We start from the raw sequence: 23,982 nt of genomic DNA, 5'->3' as shown, positions 1-23,982 counted from the left end.
ATGCAAGCTCTCAAGGTGCTTGAGGAAGCCTCTCATGATTCTCGCAATCGTGCTCTTGGGATGGCAAAAGGTTCCAACCTTGCCTTGGTGGTCAACTCCGTCGATGAAGTGACCCCTCAAGAATCTTATAGGGCATCTTGGAGCATGACCTATCCGGAAGATTTGCAATGCCACTACCATGACCACATGGCCTTCCATGCAAAGTCGTTTTGGATTGATCCCTCCAAGGCCAAGGAAGACAACATCAAGAGGAACAACAAAAGTGGGTTCACAAGCTTTGGTCCAAAGACAAGATCATGCTACAATTGTGATGACAAGCGCCACTTCATTGCCGAATGCCCCTATGAGAATAGAGAGCTTCATAATGGGAGGCTCATTCCCAAGGACAAGAGCAAAGATTCAAAGGGCAAATATTCAAAGCCCCTCAACAAGAAGTTCTACAACAACAAGACCAAGAAGGGCAAGAGGCCCTCAAGAGTTGTGCTAGTAACAAGGGAAGAATATTCTACCGATGAAGTTGAAAGTTCTAGTGGTGATGAAGATGAAGAAAGCTCAAAGGAATTGGCCGCCATCGCCACCACCAACACACCCTCTTCATCTCTCTTTGAATCTCCCAATGAGAACCCTCATATCAAGAATGCACATTGCTTCATGGCAAGGTCCTCCTTGGACACACCTATTGTGCTATCAACTCAAGAAGAGTACACCTCCGGAGATGATGATGTTGATGATGAAGAAGATGCAACCTCTAATGGATTGGTCGCTCTTGCCTCCCTCTCCACTAACTCTTCATCACCAAGTGAATCCCCCAATGAGGTCATTCATGTGGAGGAAGAAAGTTGCCTTATGGCTAAATCCTCCGAGGTATCATCCCCTAACCCCTCTATGCCTAACTTATCTAGTGATCTAGGGGTTGATGATGATAGTCTAAAAGTGAAACAAGAAATGCTAGAGTTTGATGATTTCATTCTTAACCTACAAGGTAACACTAAGAAGCATGTTTCTAGCCTCATGGTTCGTATAGCTCAACAAGGTGATATGCTTGAGAAAAAGGGTCAAATAGAGAGAGAAGACTCTCTTGAAATCCATGCTCTTAAAAATGCTCTTGAGGAAAGTCAAGAAACTATAGCCTCTCTTGAGGAGAGGCTAGAAACTCTTGAAGAGCCTCAAGATAAAATTAACAAGCTCACAAAAGCTAGAGATCTTGCTAGGGCTAAGTCTAAAGTGCTTAAAAAGGAAAAGGCCCAATTTGAGGTTGATCATGAGAAACTTGTGAAAGGTCTAGATGAACTAGACAAAGCTCACAAAGCTTTGAAGAGTGAATACACTCTCTTATCCAAGTCTTATGAGCAACTTCAAATTAGGCTTGCCTCATATGATGTGCCTAGCTCCTCTACTCCTTCATGTGATCATGCAAATGTTATTGAGGAAAATGCTAGGTTGAAAGATGAACTTGCTAGGACCTCCTCTCCCCAAAGTAAACTTTCCTTGGATGATCTTTTGAGTAAGCAAAGGTCAAACAATGGGAAGGAGGGACTTGGTTTCAATGCCAAGGCTAAAAAGGCAAACAAGAAAAGACCAAGCCCGCACATGAGAAAGCTAATGGTGAACCCGAAAGGGCAACACCATTAATGATGATGGTGCGGGAATAGATAATCCTCACTATGTTCTCTTTAAAGATTATTATGGTGATGTTTATGCTAAGTATGTTGGTCCATATGATGGTTATGTTGCTTGGTCTATTTGGGTCCCAAAGACCCTTGTTGCTAACAAAAGAGGACCCATTGAAAAATGGGTACCTAAATCCAAGAATTGATCTCATGTAGGACTATGCCGCCGGAGGTTCAAAATGGGTACTTGATAGTGGATGTACAAGTCATATGACCGGCGGCAAGAACCTCGTCAAGGAGTTGAGGCCTAACATAAATGATATCACCGTCTCCTTTGGCGATAATTCTACATCCGAGGTATTGGGTTTTGGCAAGGTTGTGGTTGCACACAACATTACTCTTGTGGATGTCATGCTTGTCAAAACCCTTGGTTACAATTTACTTTCCGTTTCCGCCCTTGGCAAGATGGGTTTCGCCGTCTTTATTGATTATGATATTGTGGTCCTCTTGTGGAGCAAGACTCTAAAAGTCGCATTCGTTGGGTATCGCGAACACAACTTGTATGTGGTGGACTTTTCGGGGACCACCACGTCAAGTGCGATGTGCCTATTCGGAAAGGCGGATGTGGGTTGGTTGTGGCATCGCCGCCTAGCCCATGTCAACATGAGAACTTTGCAAAGTCTTCACAAGGGGAACCATATTGTGGGACTAATGGAAAATGTGTCTTTTGCCAAAGATCGTGTTTGTAGGGCTTGTGTTGAAGGCAAAATGCATGACTCTCCGCATCCAAGCAAGACCATCATCTCTTCCAAGAGGATCTTGGAGCTCCTTCATGTGGATCTTTTTGGTCCCGTTACTCATGCAAGTCTTGGTGCGAAGAAACATTGCTTGGTGATTGTCGATGACTACTCAAGATACACTTGGGTCTACTTTCTCAAGACGAAAGATGAGACTCAACAAATATTCATTGACTTTGCTACCGAGGTGCAACGCCAACACAACCTCCTCATTATGGCAATAAGAAGTGACAACGGCTCCGAGTTCAAGAACTACACACTCAATGATTTTCTTAGTGATGAGGGGATTCGTCATCAATATTCCGCTGCTTACACCCCTCAACAAAATGGTGTTGCGGAGAGGAAGAACCGGACTCTTATGGATATGGCAAGGTCTATGATGGCGGAGTATAAATCCCGCTATAACTTTTGGGCCGAAGCCATCTCCACCGCTTGTCACTCCTCCAACCGGCTCTATCTCCGCAAGGGCTTGAACAAGACTCCATATGAAATACTCACCGGGAACAAGCCTAATATCTCATACTTCAAGGTGTTCGGGTGTAAGTGTTTCTACAAAATCAAAGGAGTTCGTTTGTCTAAATTTGCTCCTAAAGCTTTGGAGGGTATATTTGTTGGTTACGGTGCCGAATCTCACACTTATAGAATCTTTGATGTATCCTCCGGGATTATCATTGAATCTTGTAGTGTGAAGTTCGAAGAAAATGATGGCTCCCAAGTGGGGCAAGTTGATGTTTGTGCAGGTGATGAAATACCTCAAGATGCCATAGTAAGAATGGGTGTGGGATTTTTCCGCCCCATTGAGGGACACGGTGTGGCGTCTCGGGAAGGACTATGCTCTACCACGGTGGAGCCCTCATCTTCTCAACATCAACAAACCCCATCAAGTGAAGCAAATGATGCACCAACCCAAGAACAAGAACAAAACCCTTCCTCTAGTGTGCAAGATCAAGGACAAGATCAAGGACAAGATCAAGGACAAGATCAAGAACAAGATCAAGGTCGTGATCAACCAAGAATTCATGATGGTTCCGACGAGTATCCATTTGATATTTGCTCCGCACCAAATGATGTCCAAGATCAAGCACATGATGTTGAGCACCCACAAGAGATTGTAGTTGCTCAAGTTGAAGGTCAAGACGGGGACCCAAATGATCAAGTTGATCAAGTGACACCTCCAAGGCCAAGAAGAACCAAGGAGGAGATCGAGGTCCGTCGTTTGGCAAGAAGAGAAAGGACCCTTGAAATTCGTGGACACACTCATGATAAGGTCCTAGGTGATGTTCGAGCAAAAGTCTCCACAAGAAGGCAATTGGCTAACTTTAGCAATCATCATGCCTATATCTCCGTAGTGGAACCCAAGAAAGTGTTTGAAGCTCTTGAAGATTCGGATTGGGTGGAAGCTATGCATGAGGAACTCAACAACTTCAAGCGCAACAAAGTGTGGACCCTAGTAGAAAAGCCAAAGGAGTGCCGCAATGTTATAGGCACTAAATGGATATTCAAGAACAAGCAAGATGAGTTTGGAAATATTGTGAGGAACAAGGCAAGATTGGTGGCTCAAGGTTTCTCTCAAGTTGAAGGGATTGACTTTGGAGAGACCTATGCTCCCGTGGCTCGTCTTGAGTCCATCCGTATCCTTCTTGCTTATGCATCGCATCATAACTTTGAGTTACAACAAATGGATGTGAAAAGTGCATTTCTTAATGGTCCTTTACATGAAGAGGTTTATGTTAAGCAACCCCCGGGATTCGAGGATCTCAACTTTCCTAACCATGTCTACAAGCTCGATAAAGCTCTTTATGGTCTCAAACAAGCTCCTAGAGCTTGGTATGAGCACCTTAAGGAATTGTTGGTAGACCGTGGGTTTGATGTTGGGCTAATCGACCCCACTCTTTTTACTAAGAGAGTCAATGGGGAGCTTTTCGTTTGCCAATTATATGTTGATGATATTATATTTGGCTCTACTAACAAAGCTTTCAATGATGAATTCTCAAAGCTTATGACCGATAGGTTTGAGATGTCTATGATGGGAGAGATGAAGTTTTTCCTTGGTTTTGAGATCAAGCAATTGAGAGAAGGAACCTTCATCAACCAAGCAAAATATCTCCAAGACATGCTCAAGAGGTTCAAGATGACCGAGTTGAAGGGTGTGGCCACTCCTATGGTTACCAAATGTCATCTTGCACTAGATCCCAATGGTAAAGAAGTGGATCAAAAGGTATATCGCTCCATGATTGGATCCTTGCTTTACCTTTGCGCATCTAGACCGGACATAGTGTTGAGTGTTGGTGTGTGTGCAAGGTATCAAGCTTCTCCTAAGGAGAGCCACATGATGGCTCTCAAAAGAATCTTTCGATATTTGGTTGATACCCCAAGATATGGTATTTGGTACCCCAAAGGCTCAAGTTTTATTCTCAATGGATATACCGATGCGGATTGGGCGGGTGACAAGGATGATAGGAAATCAACTTCCGGGGCTTGCCAATTCCTTGGTAGGTCCTTGGTGTGTTGGTCTTCTAAGAAGCAAAATTGCATATCTCTCTCCACCGCCGAAGCCGAATATGTTGCCGCCGCAAGTGGATGCACTCAATTGTTATGGATGAGGCAAACTTTAAAGGAATACGGTGTCATTTGTGACAAAGTGCCTCTATTATGTGACAATGAAAGTGCTATCAAGATTGCCTATAATCCGGTGCAACATTCAAGAACGAAGCATATTGAGATCCGGAATCATTTCATTAGGGATCATGTTGCCCGGGGTGATATTGAGCTTATCTATGTTCCTACCAAGGATCAACTTGCCGATATATTCACGAAGCCTCTTGATGAAGCAAGGTTCACTTATTTGAGGAATGAGCTAAATATCATCGATTCAAGGAGTATAGCTTGACCATCTTGCAAACACACCTACGTCTCAAAACTTTATTTGGTTTAGATGTGGGCATGGAAATAGGGGGAGTGCGGTTTAAATTATTGAGCTATCCCTCCCCCCATAATGCCAACATTAAGAAATCATTCTCTTTATATCATATGATTATATGTGAGCTTCAATGATGAGTAGTGGTTTTTGGGCCCAAGATATATCTTCGCGGCGCCATGCCATAACACTCATATATGGTGGCCTAGGCCACCACACTCTTCTCTATGAAGAGTTGGAGTAATTTGGATCTTTATTGGACTTCATTTGCCTATCTTTTGTTTTTAGGGGAATTGGCTCAATGTTTGGTTTCTATTGATTTGCTCCTTGCAAACTTGAGTTCATATTACCTTACCTCTCTTTGTGTCCAACCTAAGCCATTCTCTCACCTCTAAAACATTCTATATCTTGCACAAGCTCGTCTCAAAAAAAAAATGCATATCAAAATTGTTTGTTTTAAAGAGAGTGTCTTTATAAAAAAAAAGGGGGAGGATTTTGTTAAAAACAGCCTAAAAAAAGGGGGAGGATTTTGTTTAAAACAGCCTACAAAAAAAAGGGGAGGATTTTGTTTAAAACAGCCTACAAAAAAAAAAAAAAAAAATCGGGGGCGGAGGCTGGCCGACCCGGGCCTGACCAGGCCGGTAGTACCGCCTGGGGCCTGGCCGGTACTACCGCCGGCCTCGGGCCGGTGCCTCCTTGTGCGGGCGGGTCGAGCCACGCTCCCCACCCTCCCCACTCGCCCCCTCCTCCCTGCTCCCAATCTCATCAGCCGCCCGGCCGTCCCTGCCGGCTCCCTTGCTCCCCCGGCCACTCTCCGGCCATCTCCGGCCGGATCGGCTCCGTGGGAGCCTTCCCCCACCCCTCCTCCTCCATGGCTCCCGGTATTAGCCTCTCCCCCCATGTTTTTTGCTCGCATTTTTGGCTCACATGTGTGGTGGTTAGTGGTTCTACATGCTTAGATTTTTGGCTAAATCTTACTCTTAGAGGTTGTATCTATTGCTGATCTATGCCCTCTAGTATGTAGCACCGTTAACCTCTACTTTGTAGCATTTTTTTTACCCATTGTGTGTGGCCTTATTTTTTTCTCATCATGCATGTGTATTTTGGGTCACAATTTTGTTAAGTTGAGATGAGCTTGTGCCCTTGTCCCAAATTTCCCTCGGCTCTGTTCGTCCATTTCACAGGTGCTAGTCGGAAGAGGAGAGGGGATCCGCCCCTTGAGGATGATTTTGTTGAACAAGATGAAGTGTTACCCCGTGCCACTACTGCGCGTGGTGCTTCTTTGGCAAATAAGAAGAAAGGGAAAAAGGCTATTGAGTTCTATGGCAGCGTCCGCCTTCATGCATACATGGCTATTCGCACCGCTAACCCCTATTTGGGGCCTCGGTCTTCTCGCACCCACAACCGCCACTTCTACACCGAGGTGCAAGAACGCATATTCAATGAAGTCTATCCTCCCAACAAGGTGAAGGTGGTTGATCAACGGTATATCAACATTGACCATTTGAAGAAGGATGCCTACTTTCATGAAGCTCTTGGTATTTGCGAGGAGTTTGGGTTGCTTCCCATTATGACTTTCCAATGCAACTATGATCCTTACCTTGTGACTCAGTTCTTTGCCACAGTTTATTTTCATGAGGATGATGCTCGCTCCATCACTTGGATGACTCGTGATGTGGTACTCACTACCACTTGGAGCACATTTGGACAGATTCTTGGCTATCCTCTTCCGGAAGATTGTGAACATGACACTGATAGTGGTTGGAGGTTTCATGGGCAGACTAATGCAAGCACCAAAGATGTTCTTGAGCCGCTCTATATGCCCGGTCGATGCAAGCTTGGATTCACTTCCGGTCTCCAACCCGTCTATGATATTATGCTTCGCATCTACCGTGAGACTGTTGCCGTCAAAGTGGGTAATGTTGATGAGATCCATTCTTTTGTCATTGACTTGATGCTTCAAACTCATCTCCGCAAGGGCAAGGGTGTGAAGATGGATGTCATGGATTGCCTGTGGAACCAGATTTTCCTGCGTATGGTTGAGAAGAGGTCTCCTGCCTTTGGTCCTTTCATTATGAAGCTTATTTCTGAGGTGTGGCGTCAGAAGTTTGAGGGTGCCATTCTGGAACCATTTTCCACACTCACTGTTCATAAACGCAAGAACCTTCTTATCAAAGATCATGAGCTCCTAGCCTCTACCTCAGCCCCTGCAGCTCCTTCTGCCTCAGCAGCACCTTCTGCCTCAGCACCTCCTCCAGCAGGTCCTGCAGATCCTCGCGCTGATCGCCGGTTTGCTCACATTAGACTCATTGATGGTTTTACTCCTCATATGGCCCTTGGGGGGCCTCCGGCTCACTCCGCATATGATCCCATGCTCGAGCCCTCTTGGTACACCAAACTCAAGATCAAGGTAAAGAAGACCTTCTGTCTCCAGCTGGATATTCAGGAGCGCATGTATGACGCCTATGTGGCAGAGAAGAAAGCTCGACGCCGTCAGAAGAGCATCATGGCAAAGCTTGGTGTGGAAGTGTCTCCTCCAGGATCTGAAGAGAATATCCTTCCGAAGCCTCAGTGGATTTCTGCTCATAGCCAGTGGTCTGATGGCGAGGATGGTCCCTCCTATGATGTCGACTCCGATGTTGCCGAGGACTTCCTTGATGGCTAGGGACGGTAGCATCGCTCTTCAACCTTTTTGGCATCTTGATGTCAAAGGGGGAGAAGAGTTCTATTAGGTTCGGGATTTGCATGGGAAGTCACAAGCTTGCGTTTTCCTTGACTTTTTATGCTTGTGACTTATGGTTATCTATTGTTGAGAACTACTTATCTTGTTTTATGCACCTTATCTATGTGTGTGAGACATAGGGGCTATCTATTTATGTATGAGACATTATCTATCTATCTATCTATGGTAAAGACTAAGTGAACTTCATGTGGTATGATCTCTAAACTCAACACTAGTCTTTACTCACATATGGTTGTCTCTCCTCTCTTCAAGTGATGAATTTATTTGCTTACTAAGCATCTTTGCACTTGTTGGTGATTCATATTTTCTTGAGTAGTTTGATCCTAGATTATGTGCCTATCATTCATATGTTAATTCTATTAGATGCACATGTCTAGGGGGAGCCTTTTATGCATATCTTATATTTTCTCTGCTCATATACTCTCTTCTTTTGCAAATCTTATATTGTCATCAAGAAACCAAAAAGGGGGAGATTGAAAGATCATATCTCATTTTATATGTGTTTTGGTGTTGATGACAATGATAATATATGAACATTTCGGTTATAAGATTTGTAGGTTATTACATTCTCTAGATGCTTAAAGTGTGAAGAGTATACAAGAAATGAGAAGAAGAAGAGAAAGAGATAAGAAAGAAGAAAGAAAGAATTATGAAGAAGAAGAGAGAAGCAAAGGAAAAAGAAGAAGGAGCGGGGGCCCTGGGCGGTACCGCCGGCCTGGCCACGGCCGGAGGCTCCGGCCTTGGTACCGCCCTTGGTACCGGGGAAGGGGGGGGGGCGCCTCAGTGAAGTTCCAGGGAGGTTGGGGCACCCGGCGGTACCACGGCCGGTACCCCGGGCCGGAGGCTCCGGCCTCCCCCCCCGGGCCGAACCCTCCTGGCCACGTGGCCGCCCCCGGCTGGCCTCGCGCGCGCGCCTAAGTCCGGTAGTACCGGCCCAAACTCGCCGGTACTACCGGCCACCCTTCCCCAAGTCTCCAACGGCCGGATCAGCTGCCCCTTTTTAAGGGTTTCTTCTCCATTGAGCTAGGGTTGCTCATTCCCCTTCTAAAAAAGAGATACACCATTGTTGAGCCACCAAGAACATCAAATCCATCGGATCTCCTTCCTCAACCATCCAAATCCCTTGTGCTTTGGAGAATCGACGGAGAAGACCCCGATCTACATCCTCACCGAAGCGTTTTTCATTTCCCCCTCTTATGCTTGAGGGCCCCCTTGCTAGTGTTCCTCTTTGGATCCCTAGTGATTGTTGTTGATGTATGCTTGTTGATTTGTTGTGTTGTAACAGATTTGGGAGCCTCCAATTTGGTTGTGGATGTGTGCCCCAAGAACCTTGTAAAGGCCCGGTTTCCGCCTCGAGGAAATCCCTTAGTGGAAGTGGGCTAGGCCTTCGTGGCGTTGCTCACCGGAGATCTGAGTGAAGCCTTCGTGGCTGTTGGTTTGGCTTTCGTAGCAACCACACTCCTCCAAACGTAGACGTACCTTCTTGCAAAGGAAGGGAACTACGGGAATCATCTCCGTGTCATCGCGTGCTCCACGCTCGGTTACCTCTATCCCACTCTATCTCTATATTGCTTAGATATATCTTGCTTAGTTGTTAGCCTTGTCATATAGGTAAATTCACTTAGTTGCATATCTAGAGAATTTACCTTTTGTGTCAAGCCTAAATTGAAAAAGAACTAAAAATTGGTTAGCACCTATTCACCCCCCCCCTCTAGGTGCGGCATACGATCCTTTCATATACCCAGCCCGACCAAGCCCAGATGGGCTCAGATCTGGCCCGCCTACCCGCAGCCATGGCCATCCGCCGTCGGAGATCGCCGAGGGGCCCTGGCCGCCACCGCCGTCTGCAGCAGTGCCTTCTAAAATGTATTGTTGGTTTGTCGAACCATGCTCCCATCTTGTTGACCACCGGATTGCCTAGACCATAGTCTACTCGCTGGTTCAAGTTCGAACTTGGATGGTTACATCGGAAAGGCTTTTACGACATGGTCAAAAAGATTTAGGAAAGACCTGCTGACGGTGACCTTCAATACAGAGGTGGAATAATAAAATACATGTTTTACTCAATCACCTATCTAGATGAGCTCCTCAAACAACAAACTTACTTAAAAACGAGAAGCAACGACTTTCGTCTATTATAGATGACCTCGGGCTTTAGCTGAAGTTCCTCTGCTGACCGCACATGAAATTGAGCTACCAATCAAATGCAGAGATAGCAAAAAAAATAGTATGCGAGAGGAGAAGCTTAAGTGGTACCACTGGTCTAAATCTTAATTCATTCTTGAAGGTGATTCGAATACAACATACTTTTATAGTATTACCAATGCCACACACATGTATAAACTTATTCCTTCTCTAGTTCATGATGATGGCATGATTGAAGCCTATGAGCAACTGAAGTCGTACATTACTAATTACTACAAAGATTTGTTCGGCGCACCCGAGGAAGGTAACTTATCTATGGATAAGTATAAAACAGATGATATTCACATGATTTCTGATGAGGACAATAGGTTACTTACGGCACCTTATATTGAGGATGAAGTAAGAAAAACAGTTTTCCAAACGGAAAACAACAAAGCCCCTAGTCTTGATGGCTTCCCGACTGAGTTTTATCGGTGTTCTTGGGAGGTCATCAAGTTCGACCTGCTAGTTTTGTTCGATTTTCTTCATACGAGACAACTAGAAATGTTCCGCCTGAATGTTGGTGAGATAATTTTATTTTCTAAGACTAATGCAGCAGAAAGGATCCAACAATATTAACTCATATGCCTCCTTAATGTTAGCTTTTAAATTTTCACTAGTTAAGGTTGCTACCCTAAGGCTGACCACGTGGTTTGTCCCTCACAAAATGCTTTTATGCAAAGACGTAACATCCTTGATGGGGTGGTTATCCTTCATGAAACGGTTTGCGAACAACATCGCAAAAACTTGAATAGAGTGATATAAAAAATCTACTATGAAAAGGTCTACGATAATATTAAGTGGTCTTTCCTTTAGCAGACTCTCAGAATGGATGGTTTTTCTGATGAGTGGTGTACGTGCTTTAATTCATAGCTCCGTTTCAAGAGAAAGTGTTTCCATTAATGTCAATGATGATGACATTTGCAATTACTTCTAGACCAAGAAGGGGCTTAGGCAAAGCAACCCATTATCACCAATGTTATTTAACATTGTGGATAATATGCTTGCCATGATGATTGAGCGCGCAAAATCTGATGGACAAATCGAAGGTGTGGTTCCTCATATAGTTGATGAAGGATTATCCATTCTTCAATATGCCGATGATACAATCCTTTTCATGGAACATCACACCGAAAAAACAAGAAACCTGGGAGTTAATTATGCCAGCTTTCGAGAAACTATTGGGTCTAAGATAAACTTCCATAAGAGTAACTTATTTTGTTTTGGTGAGGCTCAAGACGAAGCCAACCTGTATACCTATAATTTGGCTGCTGGCAAGGCTTGTTTCCTATTAGGTATTTGGATATTTTGATTCATTATCGGTTACTTACGAACACTGAATGGAAAATGGTGGATGAACGATTGCAAGTTAGATTAAGTAACTCGAAAGGCAAATTACTATCATTGTGAGGAAGATTAGTTCTTATCAACTCACTGTAAGCAACATGATGCTATATATGATATCATTCTTCGAACTTCCAAAAGGAGTCTTAAAAATATTAGATTATTTCCGATCAGGATTCTTCTGGTAAGGTGATAGTGAGAAAAAGAAGTATTTACTGACTTAATGGAGTGTGGTATGCCACCCTAAAGATCAAGAGGGTCTTGGAATTCCATACCTTGAGGTAAAAAATAGTGCCCTCCTTGGTAAATGGTTGTTCAAGTTGCTATCTAAGGATGGGATTTGGTAAACCCTCCGTAAGAAAAAAGTATGTTGGCCGAAATATGTTGTCTTAGGTTTGTTGGAAACGTGGGTATTCTCATTTCTGGGTTGGTCTTATGGTGGCGGAACAATTTCTTCTTTCCATATGTGGCTTTCTCTATCAGAGATGGATCTGAAATTAGATTCTGGAAGGATAAGTGGTTAGGGGCTGCCACGCTTTGAGAACAATACTTCAATCCATCCTGAGGTACCAGTTGATAACAATAAGAGATTTTGTAAGATGAAGATCTCGTTTATAACTAACGTGTTTGCATGGTGTCTTCATCGAGGGGGTAATTCTTACAAAAGATAACCTTGCAAAATGTAATTGACGAGGAAGTAAAACGTGTGTATTTTATCATCATGACGAGATTATAAAACACCTATTCCTCCAGTATAAATTTGCTATATCTATATGATCAGCTATCTAAATAAGTTTTACCTTGTACGCACTACGTAGCGTTGGATCTTAGTTTAAAACTAACTATTAAGGTGGAAACGATTGCTAATATTTGGTCGCTTTAGCTATGTAAAAAAGACAAGGTTTTTAACAATAAAAATTATTCGCTTATGCAGGTTATTTACCGGTGCAGGTCTACATTCCATTTGTGGTCGTCACTACAGCTTGGTCATCGATTCGAACCTATTGGTTCCAAGGTATCTACACATTTAGAGATGAGTCATATACATTTTTGGTACCACAACTTGTACTGGATGTGCAATTTAGTACCACAACTTGCAAAACGAGCATATGAAGTACCACAACTTGCACCAAGCGAGCAAATAGGTCCATGGTCAATCAAAAGTGGACACGTGGCATCGTAATTCTTGCAAAAAAACACCCTTTATATTTTCTCTCGCAAATGTGACCTTCTTGCTTTCTTCCATGCGGGTCCCACATATCAGAATATATAAACAATTAAAAACGAAATAGAGCTTGGTGGGATTCGAACTGGCGACGTGAAGCAACCTCAAAACAAAACTTCCACGGAGCCAGACAACACTTCGGTAATACGTTCCTGGACTTCATTTTATTATACCTTGCTGGACGCTCCGGCATATCCAAATAAGTTTAAACACATATACAGAGGATATTTACATTGTTCTAGCTAAATAAGCTACTTCCTTCAATCCATATTACTTAGAGCATCTCCAACAGGCGCGACACGCGTGCTAAAAAAACCGCCAGTTTGCCGCGCGCGAGCGCCCGCGCGAAAAAGAGGCGTGCGCTAAAAAGTTTACCGCGCCCGCGCTTTTGTGTTATCCCGCGCGGGAAACTTGTCGCTTCGGCTGCCGCGTGCGCTATAAACACCATGCGCGCGTGCACGCCAACTGTCCTGAAGTTTCACTCTCCGCCGCGTGTCGCTCCGCCTCTGCCTCTCTCTCGCCGCTCTGCCTCCCACGCCGCGCCCGCGCCGAAGCCCCGTCTCCGACAAGATGCCTCCACGCCGCCGCTCCGCCTCCGGCTACCGCGGCCGCTTCGACGCGGAGATTCGCTCCGGCGATAGCGCATCCGCCTCGGGACCTTCGGGCAGGAAAATGACGTTCTACTTAGAACCCCACGACACAAAGGAGCACAACGTAGAATGAGGTGTGAATCGCGGACGCCGCCATGTCCACAATATGGTGCCGGACTGGCACCGCCGAGGCGCCGACCGCCACGATGTGGTGCCTGTCTAGGAGTGGAGCACGAAGAATAGGATGACAACAAAAATCCACACAAATCACCGAGAGGAGCACCTCATCGAGTACCACGGAAGCAACAATGGTCTCTAGTCAGAGGACGATCTAGGAGAGATCGATCATCCGCGGTAGTTAGTATAAGTGTCCATGCTGCTGGCTGTAAGCTATGACTACAAGACGCTATGCATGTTCTCGCCTCATCATCTCATCTCCTTGTGCGTGTGCAGACTTATCTGATATATTAGCTAGAATCTCCATAATAATCAGCGTCTCACCCGGAAAAAAAAGCCGTAGCAAACAGTCTAATTAGTAATTAGTGTCTCTAACTTTGAATCGAGGCCAAAAGGAAGAATAAAAACGTAACCACTCGTTACGATAGATTGAGGTTGGTGCAGTGGTAAGGTATTAAAGAGGACACAGTTTGTGGCTGGTCGCGTGTTCGAAACCGTAGACAAGCAAATGTTTTTGATTATTTCTCGTGCAACTGATATGGTGGGGCCCGCATGGAAGACAACACAATGCTTAGATGCGCCAGGAAAAAATGTACAGGGTGCTTTTGCAAAAACTATAATGCCACGTGTCAACTAGATAGTGATTTTGGACCTATTTGTTCACTGGGTACAAGTTGTGGTACCTCTAGTGCTCGTTTTGCAAGTTGTGGTACTAAACTGCACATCCGATGCAAGTTGTGGTACCAAAAGTGTATATTACTCTTTAGAGATACGGCGATGGATATATTTTCGCAACATGATGTCAGCCTCGTGATCTTCACCTTATGTTCCTTTTTTATTTTCTACTCCAGTTTTTGTGGTGAACTTCATATTTTTATATTTATGTAGCCGATGGCCCTACGCCCTGACAGCCACCTTCATAGCTCCTTCCTCCGACCTTCGCCTCTCGCCATCATCACCGTCACTTGCTTGTCATTTTCTCATCTGTCGTTGCCACTCGCCAGGTACTTTCAGCTAGCAGCAAACTTGGTCATCAAGATCCCCAAAGCCACAGTAGGTCAACTAGTGCGTGATGCGGTCAAACAGAGCAGGCGCTTGCTCTGCCTGACCGATCCGGCCGCCTATAAACACGGAAACCCACACTGGCAAGGTAGCAGCACACAGAGAAATGGAGCAGTCAACCGGCCAAGGAGCGCAGCCAGCCGTGGAGGTGACGCTCCGCCGGTTCACGCTCGCCGACGTGGACGCCATGATGGCGTGGGCGTCGGACCCGCTGGCGGCCGCCCCGTGCCGCTGGGAGCCCTACACCTCCACGGAGCTCCTGCTCGCCTACCTCCGCGACGCCGTGCTCCCGCACCCCTGGTTCCGCGCCATCTGCCTCGCCGGCGACGACCGCCCCGTCGGCGCCATCTCCGTGTCGCCCACGGAGGACGGCTGCCGCGCGGAGCTCGGGTACGTGCTGGCGCGCGCGCACTGGGGCAAGGGCGTGGCCACGGCGGCCGTGCGGCGGGCGTTGGCCCAGGTGTTCGGCGAGGTGGAGGGGCTGCTTCGCGTGGAGGCGCTGGTGGACGTGCCCAACGCGGCGTCGCAGCGGGTGCTGCAGAAGGCCGGGTTCACAAGGGAGGCCGTGCTGCGGCGGTACTGCGTGCTCAAGGGCAAGGTCAAGGACATGGTCATCCACAGCTTCATCTCTACCGACGCGGTGCTGCTCGACTGACCGATGCCTATGGATGCCAAAGAGAAATTTGGTGGCAACTTGTGATGTATTACCTCGGTTTTAAAATATAAATCTTTTTAAAAAGCTAAATTTGCTTTTTTAAAAGCTTATAGCAGAGCATAGCTCATGGTTAGTTGTAAGAGTTTTAATTTTGCGTCTTTGTTCAGGTCCACTGTTTTTTCTAGTTGTTTCATTCTTGTGGGTATGAACTAAAAGTCAATGATTCCATTGGAGTGGAAATTGTAAATTCATCTTTACTTTTCTATATTTAAATTTGTGGCATTCACGAGTAAACTTAGAGCATGTATGATGGTTAATACAACGGTTTTAGCTTAGATATTGCATGATGTTTAGAGAAGACAAAAGAACTTGTCATACGAATACCATGGATTTGTTGGCACATGTGTACAACCCAGGAAGGAGTCCTGGGGGCTACACGTATCAGGCAGAAGCTCGATGGTGAGGAATCGAGCCAGCAACCGCCCCCAAAGAAGATGTACTTCCCCGTCCCATCTCTGGAGGAGTGCCTAGGGGTGGAAACACTTCGCAGGCTGAGAGAAGAGGAGGAACACCATGGCAAGCTGCCAGGGGAAGTAATCCAAGACAGAACTGAGGAAGAGGAAAGCAAAAGGTCTCTCGAAGTGTTCACAGGGGAGGAACCAAGGAAAGCTCAGAAGGATGATGGGGCTGAGGAGGACAAGCAACTGGAGGCAGCCAGCCATGGGGCCGCTGGCCAACTGACCGGTGCGAAGGAGCGCACCGGTCAGGAGCCATGATACTCCTGAGTTGGAATTGTCGCGGTTTAGGCCGGGCTGCGACAGTTCAAGAATTAGAGCGGCTGATGCGTGTTCACCAACCTAAAATCCTTTTTCTTTCTGAAACTCGCCAGAATAAACAGTATGTAGAAAACCTTAGATGGAGATTAGGCCTTAAAAATGTCATAACCTTCAAGGAGGAAGGAAAAGGGGGAGGCCTAGCTCTGTTTTGGGATGAGAGTATTCAGGTGCATCTGTTTAAGTTGGGTACCAATCACATTGATGTAACCATTTGTAATAAGCCCAATGATATGAAATGGAGATGTACCTTTGTGTATGGAGAACCCCGCCCTCATGAAAGGCATAACATGTGGAGCCTCCTTCGCAGGATCAAACCACTCCTGCCTGGCCCGTGGGCGATGATGGGTGACTTTAACGAGTGCTTGACACAAAGTGAACACTGGTCTAGAAGGAAAAGAAATGAAAGGCAAATGGCTCAGTTTAGAGAGGCTTTGTCCTTCTGTGATCTGCATGACTTAGGCTTTAAAGGTAGGCCTTGGACCTTTGATAACAAGCAAGATGGAAGAAATAACATCAGAGTCAGACTCGATAGAGTGGTTGCTTGCCCCGATTGGATAAACCATTTCAAAAACCATCAGGTTATGCATCTCACTTCCTCTAGATCTGATCATTGCCCTATTATTTTAATTCTGGATACTTCCACTACTATGACCAGGCATGTTCCTGAACGCAGGTACGAAACATATTGGGAAAGAGAAGCAAGTCTGAATGAAGAAATTTCTTGTGCCTGGGAAATGCATAAAAAGCCTAGAGATCTTGGAGATATTATGAACAATCTCCAGGGAGTTATGGACCACCTTCAGAAGTGGAGCAAGAAAACCATTGGCAATGTATCAAAACAAATTGACAAGAAGAAGAAACAACTTGATCAAATCCTCAAGAGAGATGACAGCAACAGTAAGAAAAGGGCCAATATTCTGTGCAGAGAAATAGATGAACTCCTGGAAAAAGAGGAGCTCAGGTGGAGACAAAGGTCCCGGGTTAATTGGCTTCAAGCTGGTGATCGTAACACTAGCTACTTTCACCGCAAAGCCACCTGGAGAGCTAAAAAGAATAAAATCACAGAGCTGGTTAACAATAAGGGAGTGATTACCCAGGACGACAAAGAGATGAATACTATTGCTACTGAGTTTTTTATGGAGCTGTACAAGGTTGACAACACAGTGCAACCTGACCTGGTCACCAGACACCTCCAGAATGTAATATCCGATGAGATGAATGAAAACCTTTGTATGCAATTCTCTGATGATGAAATAAGCTTCGCACTATTCCAGATTGGTCCGACCAAAGCCCCTGGCCCTGACGGCTTTCCTGCCTGCTTCTACCAAAGAAATTGGGGAACCCTCAAGACTGATATTATTCAAGCAGTGAGGAAGTTTTTTGAGCTAGGGTCCATGCCGGATGGTGTAAATGATACTGCTATTGTGCTCATCCCAAAGATCAAGAATCCTACCAATCTGAAAGACTATAGACCAATTAGTCTCTGTAATGTGGTGTACAAAGTGGTGGTGAAATGTCTGGTCAATAGACTAAGACCTCTGCTGAAAAGCATCGTAGCTGAAACTCAAAGTGCCTTTGTCCCAGAAAGAATGATCACTGACAATGCAATCATTGCCTTCGAGTGCTTTCATTCCATCCATAATGGCAACAAAAGTTCCGGGAGTTTCTGCGCATACAAGCTAGACCTCACAAAGGCTTATGACCGGGTCGATTGGAAATTTCTAGAGGAAGCGCTCAGAACCATGGGCTTCGCAGAACAATGGATAAAATGGATTATGACGTGTGTCAAAACGGTACGCTTCTCGGTCAAGTTCAATGGCAAGCTTCTGGAAAAATTCTACCCATCAAGAGGGCTGAGGCAAGGAGACCCTCTTTCGCCTTACTTATTCCTCCTCGTTGGGGAAAGCCTGTCTGCCCTGATAAACAGAAATATCAACCATAATCTCCTTCAGGAACTCAAGATCAGCAGGAACTGCCCGGGCATTTCTCACCTTATGTTCGCTGACGACAGTCTTCTTTTCTTCCGTGCAAACACCGATCAGGCAAGCCGCATCAAAGAGATCCTCAGACAGTATGAGAAGGGCACTGGACAGCTTCTTAGTTCTGACAAATGCTCCATCATGTTCGGGCAACATGTGCCTGATATTGACATGCAGTCTGTCGCCTATATCCTCGAGGTTAACAAGATGACAATGGAAGATAAATACCTTGGTCTTCCAATTCCAGAAGGCTCCATGAAACAAGGAAAGCTGATCTCATCCAAGGACAAGCTAAGGAAGAAATGCTCCGATTGGAACGAAAAATACATGTCTGGGGCTGCCAAGGAAGCTCTGATCAAGTCGGTGGCCCAATCCATCTCTAACTATGCCATGAGTGTCTTCAAATTCCCTATGGGGCTATGTGACGATATGAGTCAAATAATAAGAGAGTTCTGGTGGGGAGATGAAGATAATAAGAGGAAAGTACACTGGCTGAGCTGGGATAAAATCACAAAATCAAAAAACATGGGGGGAATGGGCTTCAAAGACCTACGGATGTTCAACCAAGCACTGTTGGCGAGGCAAGCCTGGCGCCTCATTCAGTTCCCCGAAAGCCTCTGTGCGAGACTGTTAAAAGCTAAGTATTACCCCTCTGGCCAACTCATTGATACTGCCTTCTCCAAGAGTGTGTCACCGTGCTGGCAGGGTATCTCTTATGGCCTTGAGTTACTGAAAAAAGGTATAATATGGCGCATTGGTGACGGGACAAACATTAGAATTTGGAGAGACAATTGGATTCCTAGAGGAAACCACAAGGTCATTGGGAAGGCAAGCAACCAAAGACTGAAATGGGTATCAGACCTCATAAACCAAACAACTAAAACCTGGGATGAACCAACCATCAGATCCCTGTTTTTCCCTCCAGATGCTGAAGAGATCCTAAAAATTAATCTCCCCTCGAGCAACGCCCGGGACACCATCGCCTGGGCTCATGAAAGCAACGGTATCTTCACCGTGAGAAGTGCTTACAGATTGGGTAGGAGCCTCCAAAGCAATGAAAAAAATACTGCCTCTAGCTCTAGGCCAGATGGAGAAAGGCCTTTGTGGAATCTGATTTGGAGCACTAAGGTACCCCCCAAACTGAAGACTTTCTGTTGGAAACTTGCAACTAACTCGTTGGGTGTCCAGACCCTCAGATGCAATAGGAATATGGATATCCTTCCAACCTGCAGCATTTGCGGATGCGAACCAGAAGATGCCTATCATGCTGTTATGACCTGCACTAAGGCCAACGCCCTCAGACATTGCCTGAGAGATGTCTGGGAGTTACCGGCTGAAAACCTGCTGAGATTTTCCGGAGATAACTGGGTTCTTGTTCTCCTCGACCAATGCAACGAAGACATGAGAGCTAAACTGATTTTCTTGTGGTGGAGGTCTTGGCACATGAGGAACAATGTCATTTATGGTGACGGTAAATGTGGGGTAAAACAGTCGGCCCTTTTCATCACTTCTTACCTCGATTCCTTCTTGCAGGCCCAGAATGCATCTCACACTTCTGATGTTAAAGGAAAGAAAGTTATGAACTGCCATAGCATGGACTCGTCGAAGGCCAAGGAGATTCCAAAACCGTGGAACGCCCCGAATCTTGGTTGGCACAAATTAAATATTGACGCTGGCTTTATCGACGACCTCAACATGGGATCCTGGGGAGCAATCCTAAGAGACCATAATGGTATCGTCGCTGCTTCGGCATGGGGTACCCTGCCCCACTGCCCAAATGCTGCTACTGCTGAAGGCCTTGCAATCCTGAAAGGGGCTAAAGCTATCGTCAACTATGCCACTACCCAGGTGATTATAGAATCGGATAATGCGGCTATTGTTCAGGAGATTAATAGGGCTACAACCAGTAGATCACAACTATGTTACCTTGCTACTGACATCAAAGAAGTGCTGAGCCTAATTCCAGGATATGTGGTGAACAAAATTAACAGGGCTGGTAATACTGCTGCTCACTGTTTAGCGAATTATGCGTTGAGAATGAGAAACGAGGGTGTTTTACTTAATGCTGTGCCTCCCTGCGTGGAGGATCTGATCAATCTTGACTGTAATAGGTGCTGTAACTCTGCAACCTGTGCCTAGCTTTATATATTTACCCGTTCAAAAAAAAGAAACAAAAAATGTCCCCCACCTGCATGCTGCGCCCCCTCCTGGTTTCGCAGAGCCTCGTTTCACAGGTGCAGGGTGCCCCAACGTATTTTTTATTCACCCGGCCAAAAATGTAATTTTGAACCAATTTCACCACTTGGATAATGGATAACGTTTCGGGTGTACGGACACCCTTGGGCGTTTGGTGTGGCGATTTTGGTGGCGATTTCGGGGCGGATGGCGCACCGCCGCTCCCACCGGAGCTGCCGACGATGCCGCCGCTGGCCGACGCTGAGAGGAGGCAGGGGCACTCCTCTGCGCCGGCAGCTACGCGGCCCGGGGGGAGATTCTGGGTCCTTTCTTCGGACTCGGAGGCGGACGGCGAGGAGGCCTGCTCGGGCCCTGGGGAGGGCTCGGAGCCCTCTGATGCGGAGTTCCGGCGGCGTCCCAGGCCGGCCACGCTAGCGAGCTTCATCTCGTTAGCGGAGGAGCAGGGAGGAACTCTCCGGCATGGCAGGCGGCGTGCGTTTGCGCCAGGGGGCAAAGGGTCCCGCTTCTCCGGTGGTTTGGCGCCGCGCTTCCGACGTCTGGGAGATGCCGGAGGTCTGGGGAGACGGGCGAGCGGCGCCCGGATCCCTCCCCAGCGGGGACCGGAGCGGACGACTCCGGGGCAGGTGCGCCTGGCGGTGGCGGCGCGCCACGGCGGCTTCCGGGAGGAGCGGCGGCCGCCAGATCCGGATGGGGAGGAGGCTCCCGTGCTGGAGGCCGCGGTTGGGCCGGCCCATCCACTGCTGCTGCTACTTCCGGAGGCGCGGCCTAGCAGGCCTCAGCTGATGGGCCTTCCTCGGGTGGCCGAGCCCATCCAGCTGTCCAGCTTTCCCTCGGGCTTGGAGGGAGGTCTCCTGGAACGGGCCCGGCCCATCGAACCTGGGTCGGTCCGGTGGCGGGGGTCTAAATGGTTGTGGATGCCGAAAGGGTGCACTGATCCATCTCTAGGGTTCCCAGCGAGCGAGTCTGAGTCGAGGCGGCGCATCTTCCGCACTCTCAGACGCTTTCCTTCCCCAACCCCTCTCTCTAGATCTTACGCGGCGGCGGTGGTGATGGGGCGTGACGGGCGCGACGGCCGGGAGGGGAGAGATGGCTACGGGGACGGGAGGAACAAGCGCAGGATGGACGGGTACGAGGAAGGTGCATCGTGGAGGCAGGACGGTGGCGGCCGAGGCGGCCGGTACCAGGAGGAGGGTTACCAGCGGTTTCCGGACCAGGGTCGGGAGGACTGGGGTTCGCCACCGCCCTGGTGGCGGGAACGTGAAGAGGAGAAGGAGCGCGAGCGCGCTAGGAAGAAAAAGACGGCGGAGGCTGCAAGGGCACGGGGCCAGAACCAGCAGCAAGGTCGCCGGGGCGGAGGAGCAGGCGGCCAGGGAGGCAAGGCCAAAGCTCCTGCCCAGGGCGGCGGTGGCTCGTCCGGGGCGCAGCAGCCCCCAAAGGAGAAGGGCAAGGGCAAGCTTGGGTCGGCAGGGACTGCGACCGGCGGGGAATGTTTCCGGTGTGGCCGGGAGGACCACTTCCAGTCGGAGTGTACCTTCGATCCCATCTGCGTCCTTTGCAGCAACGAGGGGCACAACTCTGCCAACTGCCCTACAAGGGGCAAGCCCTTGATCCTCCAAACCATGGGTCACGCTATCACTGGGGGTGGCTTCTTCAACATCGACGTTGAGCCACTCCAACAGAAGAGCAATTCGGGGCAGTTCGCGGCGGTCATTCGGTTTGATGAAAAGCCCCTGACTGAGGCGCAGCTGTCCAATGAGCTGAAGAATCTGCTTGATGACCTTTGGGATTGGCAGGTGGTCAATCTTTCGGACTCGGAGTTTTCGGTCCACTTCCCCTCGCGGGAGACGCTCCTCATGTGGACTCGCAGCGGAAGGCTCTTTCTTCCCCTCAGCGAGTCCAACACCTCCATCCGCGAGGCGTTTCTCGGGCCGAGGCCGTCCAAGGCACTGCCTACGGTGTGGGTTCAACTGACTGGGCTGCCGAGTGACATGATCGAGAAGGAACGGCTCATGGCGGGTACTACGATGATCGGGAGGCCGGTGGATGTGGATGAGCTCTCTCTGAAGAAACACTTGACAGAGCCGGTGCGGATCCGCTATCAATGCCGGTACCCGGAGAGGATCAAGGGGTCCGTCCAACTCTTCGTCAATGGGGAGCCTTTTACCATTGGCGTCCAAGCGGAGCTGGGACATGGTACTGGTGGCTCCGGGGGCTCTCCGCCTCCCAAGCTGTCGGGGGGAAGACCCCGGGTAGGGCAATGGACGCGGAGCAGCCGGCTAGAGGTTGGCCAGCTCGCGGCAAAGGCCGGCTGAGGAGCAGCCGGCTGGAGCCGTGGCCGGCTGCCTCGGAAGCCGGCTGGCTCTAAGTCCTAGTCGGCCTGGCTACGGCCATCCGCGCTGTGGCGGGGCCGGCTTCTACAAGCCATATCCGACTGGGGTTTGTACCTCAGACCGACTCGAGGCTGGCTAGTCTTGCACGGGAAAGAACTGGGTAGGTGGTCCGGGTTCAAAGGTCCACGCTGACCCCACTTACCGTAAAGCACGGGGCACTGTAGAGCAACAGTGCCACGCGGCAGACAGGCCATCATCGCCTACGACGGTCCGTACCGGCTACAGGGCATGATGGCGACAGGGACATCTCCTCGCCATGCCGCTGACCTCCTCTGGCGGACGGGACAGGCCACTACGCCTCAACAGCTCCATGACGTCAACGCCTCGGGAAGGAGCGGAAGCCGGAGCCGGCCAAGCCGGCCCGTAGATCATAGGGACTTCTATGTAAAGTGCCAGCGCCTATATAAGCTGGGCTACCCCCCTCGTGCGGGGGACGATCGATCATTCTTACTTCACTCTAGACTTAGCGCTGCCCTGAGAGAGAGACCTTCGTCTACCTTAGCCTCCCAGGAGCAGCCGGATACAGCTATAGGAGCACCATTGTACTGTGATATCCTCATATACACACATAGCAGGAGTAGAGGTGTTACCTCCATCGGAGGGCCTCGAACCTGGGTACGTCGCCGTGTCGCTCGTGCCCATACCCGCATCCGGATACCGCCGTGAGTCCATTAGGAACCACCTCGATTAGCCACCCTATGGCATATGCCGTGACGATACCACGACATTTGGCGCCCACCGTGGGGCCTTCAGCGTCCGCGGCCGGTGTCTTCATCCGGACGGGCCTCACCATCACCACCGGCGAGCGGGTCGCTTCAGGCTTGATCTGGAGATTCGGCTCCCTCGACTGCATCAGCGACAACGCTGGCTGCTTCGCCGACCGGCCGTTCCCTGCCGGCGGCAACATCATCAGCTTCGGCGGCTTCGACGTCTACGTCGCCACCGTTGCACCACCGCGTTATCCGCACCAGATCCTGCGCTGCGCAAGCCCTCCCCCTGGAGTCGGCGCCAGCCTCACCGCCGCCAGTCCCTGAGTCATGCACGAGGTCATGGCAGCCGGCGACGAGCAGCCCGCCAAGTCCACGCGCGTTCGCGGCCCCGACCTGGAGCGCAACGTCGGCGGGCATGCATCCGCTTCAGGCGCAAAGCCGCCACCACCACCATCCCGGCTGGAAGAAGTCCGGGCAAAGCTGAGCACTCCGCTCACCACCGGTGCCGGCACCGACGCCGCCACCGTCGAGGCGGACCTGGAGGCGCACCGCGTGCTCCTCCTCAAG

General features: G+C 48.5%; 1 protein-coding gene across 1 annotated transcript; it reads left to right on the top strand.

The window, feature by feature from the left end:
- Positions 1-14,637: 14,637 nt before the first annotated feature.
- Positions 14,638-15,555, top strand: LOC127292442 (uncharacterized). Its single transcript, XM_051321832.2, has one exon. The coding sequence runs from the start codon at positions 14,756-14,758 to the stop codon at positions 15,302-15,304; it is 549 nt and encodes a 182-aa protein (XP_051177792.1). The 5' UTR covers positions 14,638-14,755; the 3' UTR covers positions 15,305-15,555.
- Positions 15,556-23,982: the final 8,427 nt, after the last annotated feature.

The sequence above is a fragment of the Lolium perenne genome, chromosome 4 (genome assembly GCF_019359855.2).
Source record: "Lolium perenne isolate Kyuss_39 chromosome 4, Kyuss_2.0, whole genome shotgun sequence".
NCBI classification, from domain to species: Eukaryota; Viridiplantae; Streptophyta; class Magnoliopsida; order Poales; family Poaceae; genus Lolium; species Lolium perenne.
Note: the sequence above shows the minus strand (reverse complement) of the source record. Positions and strands in the feature narration are given on the sequence as shown.

Coding starts and splice junctions, on each gene's coding strand:
- LOC127292442 (XM_051321832.2), top strand. CDS start 14,756: ATGGAGCAGTCAACCGGCCAAGGAGCGCAGCCAGCCGTGGAGGTGACG.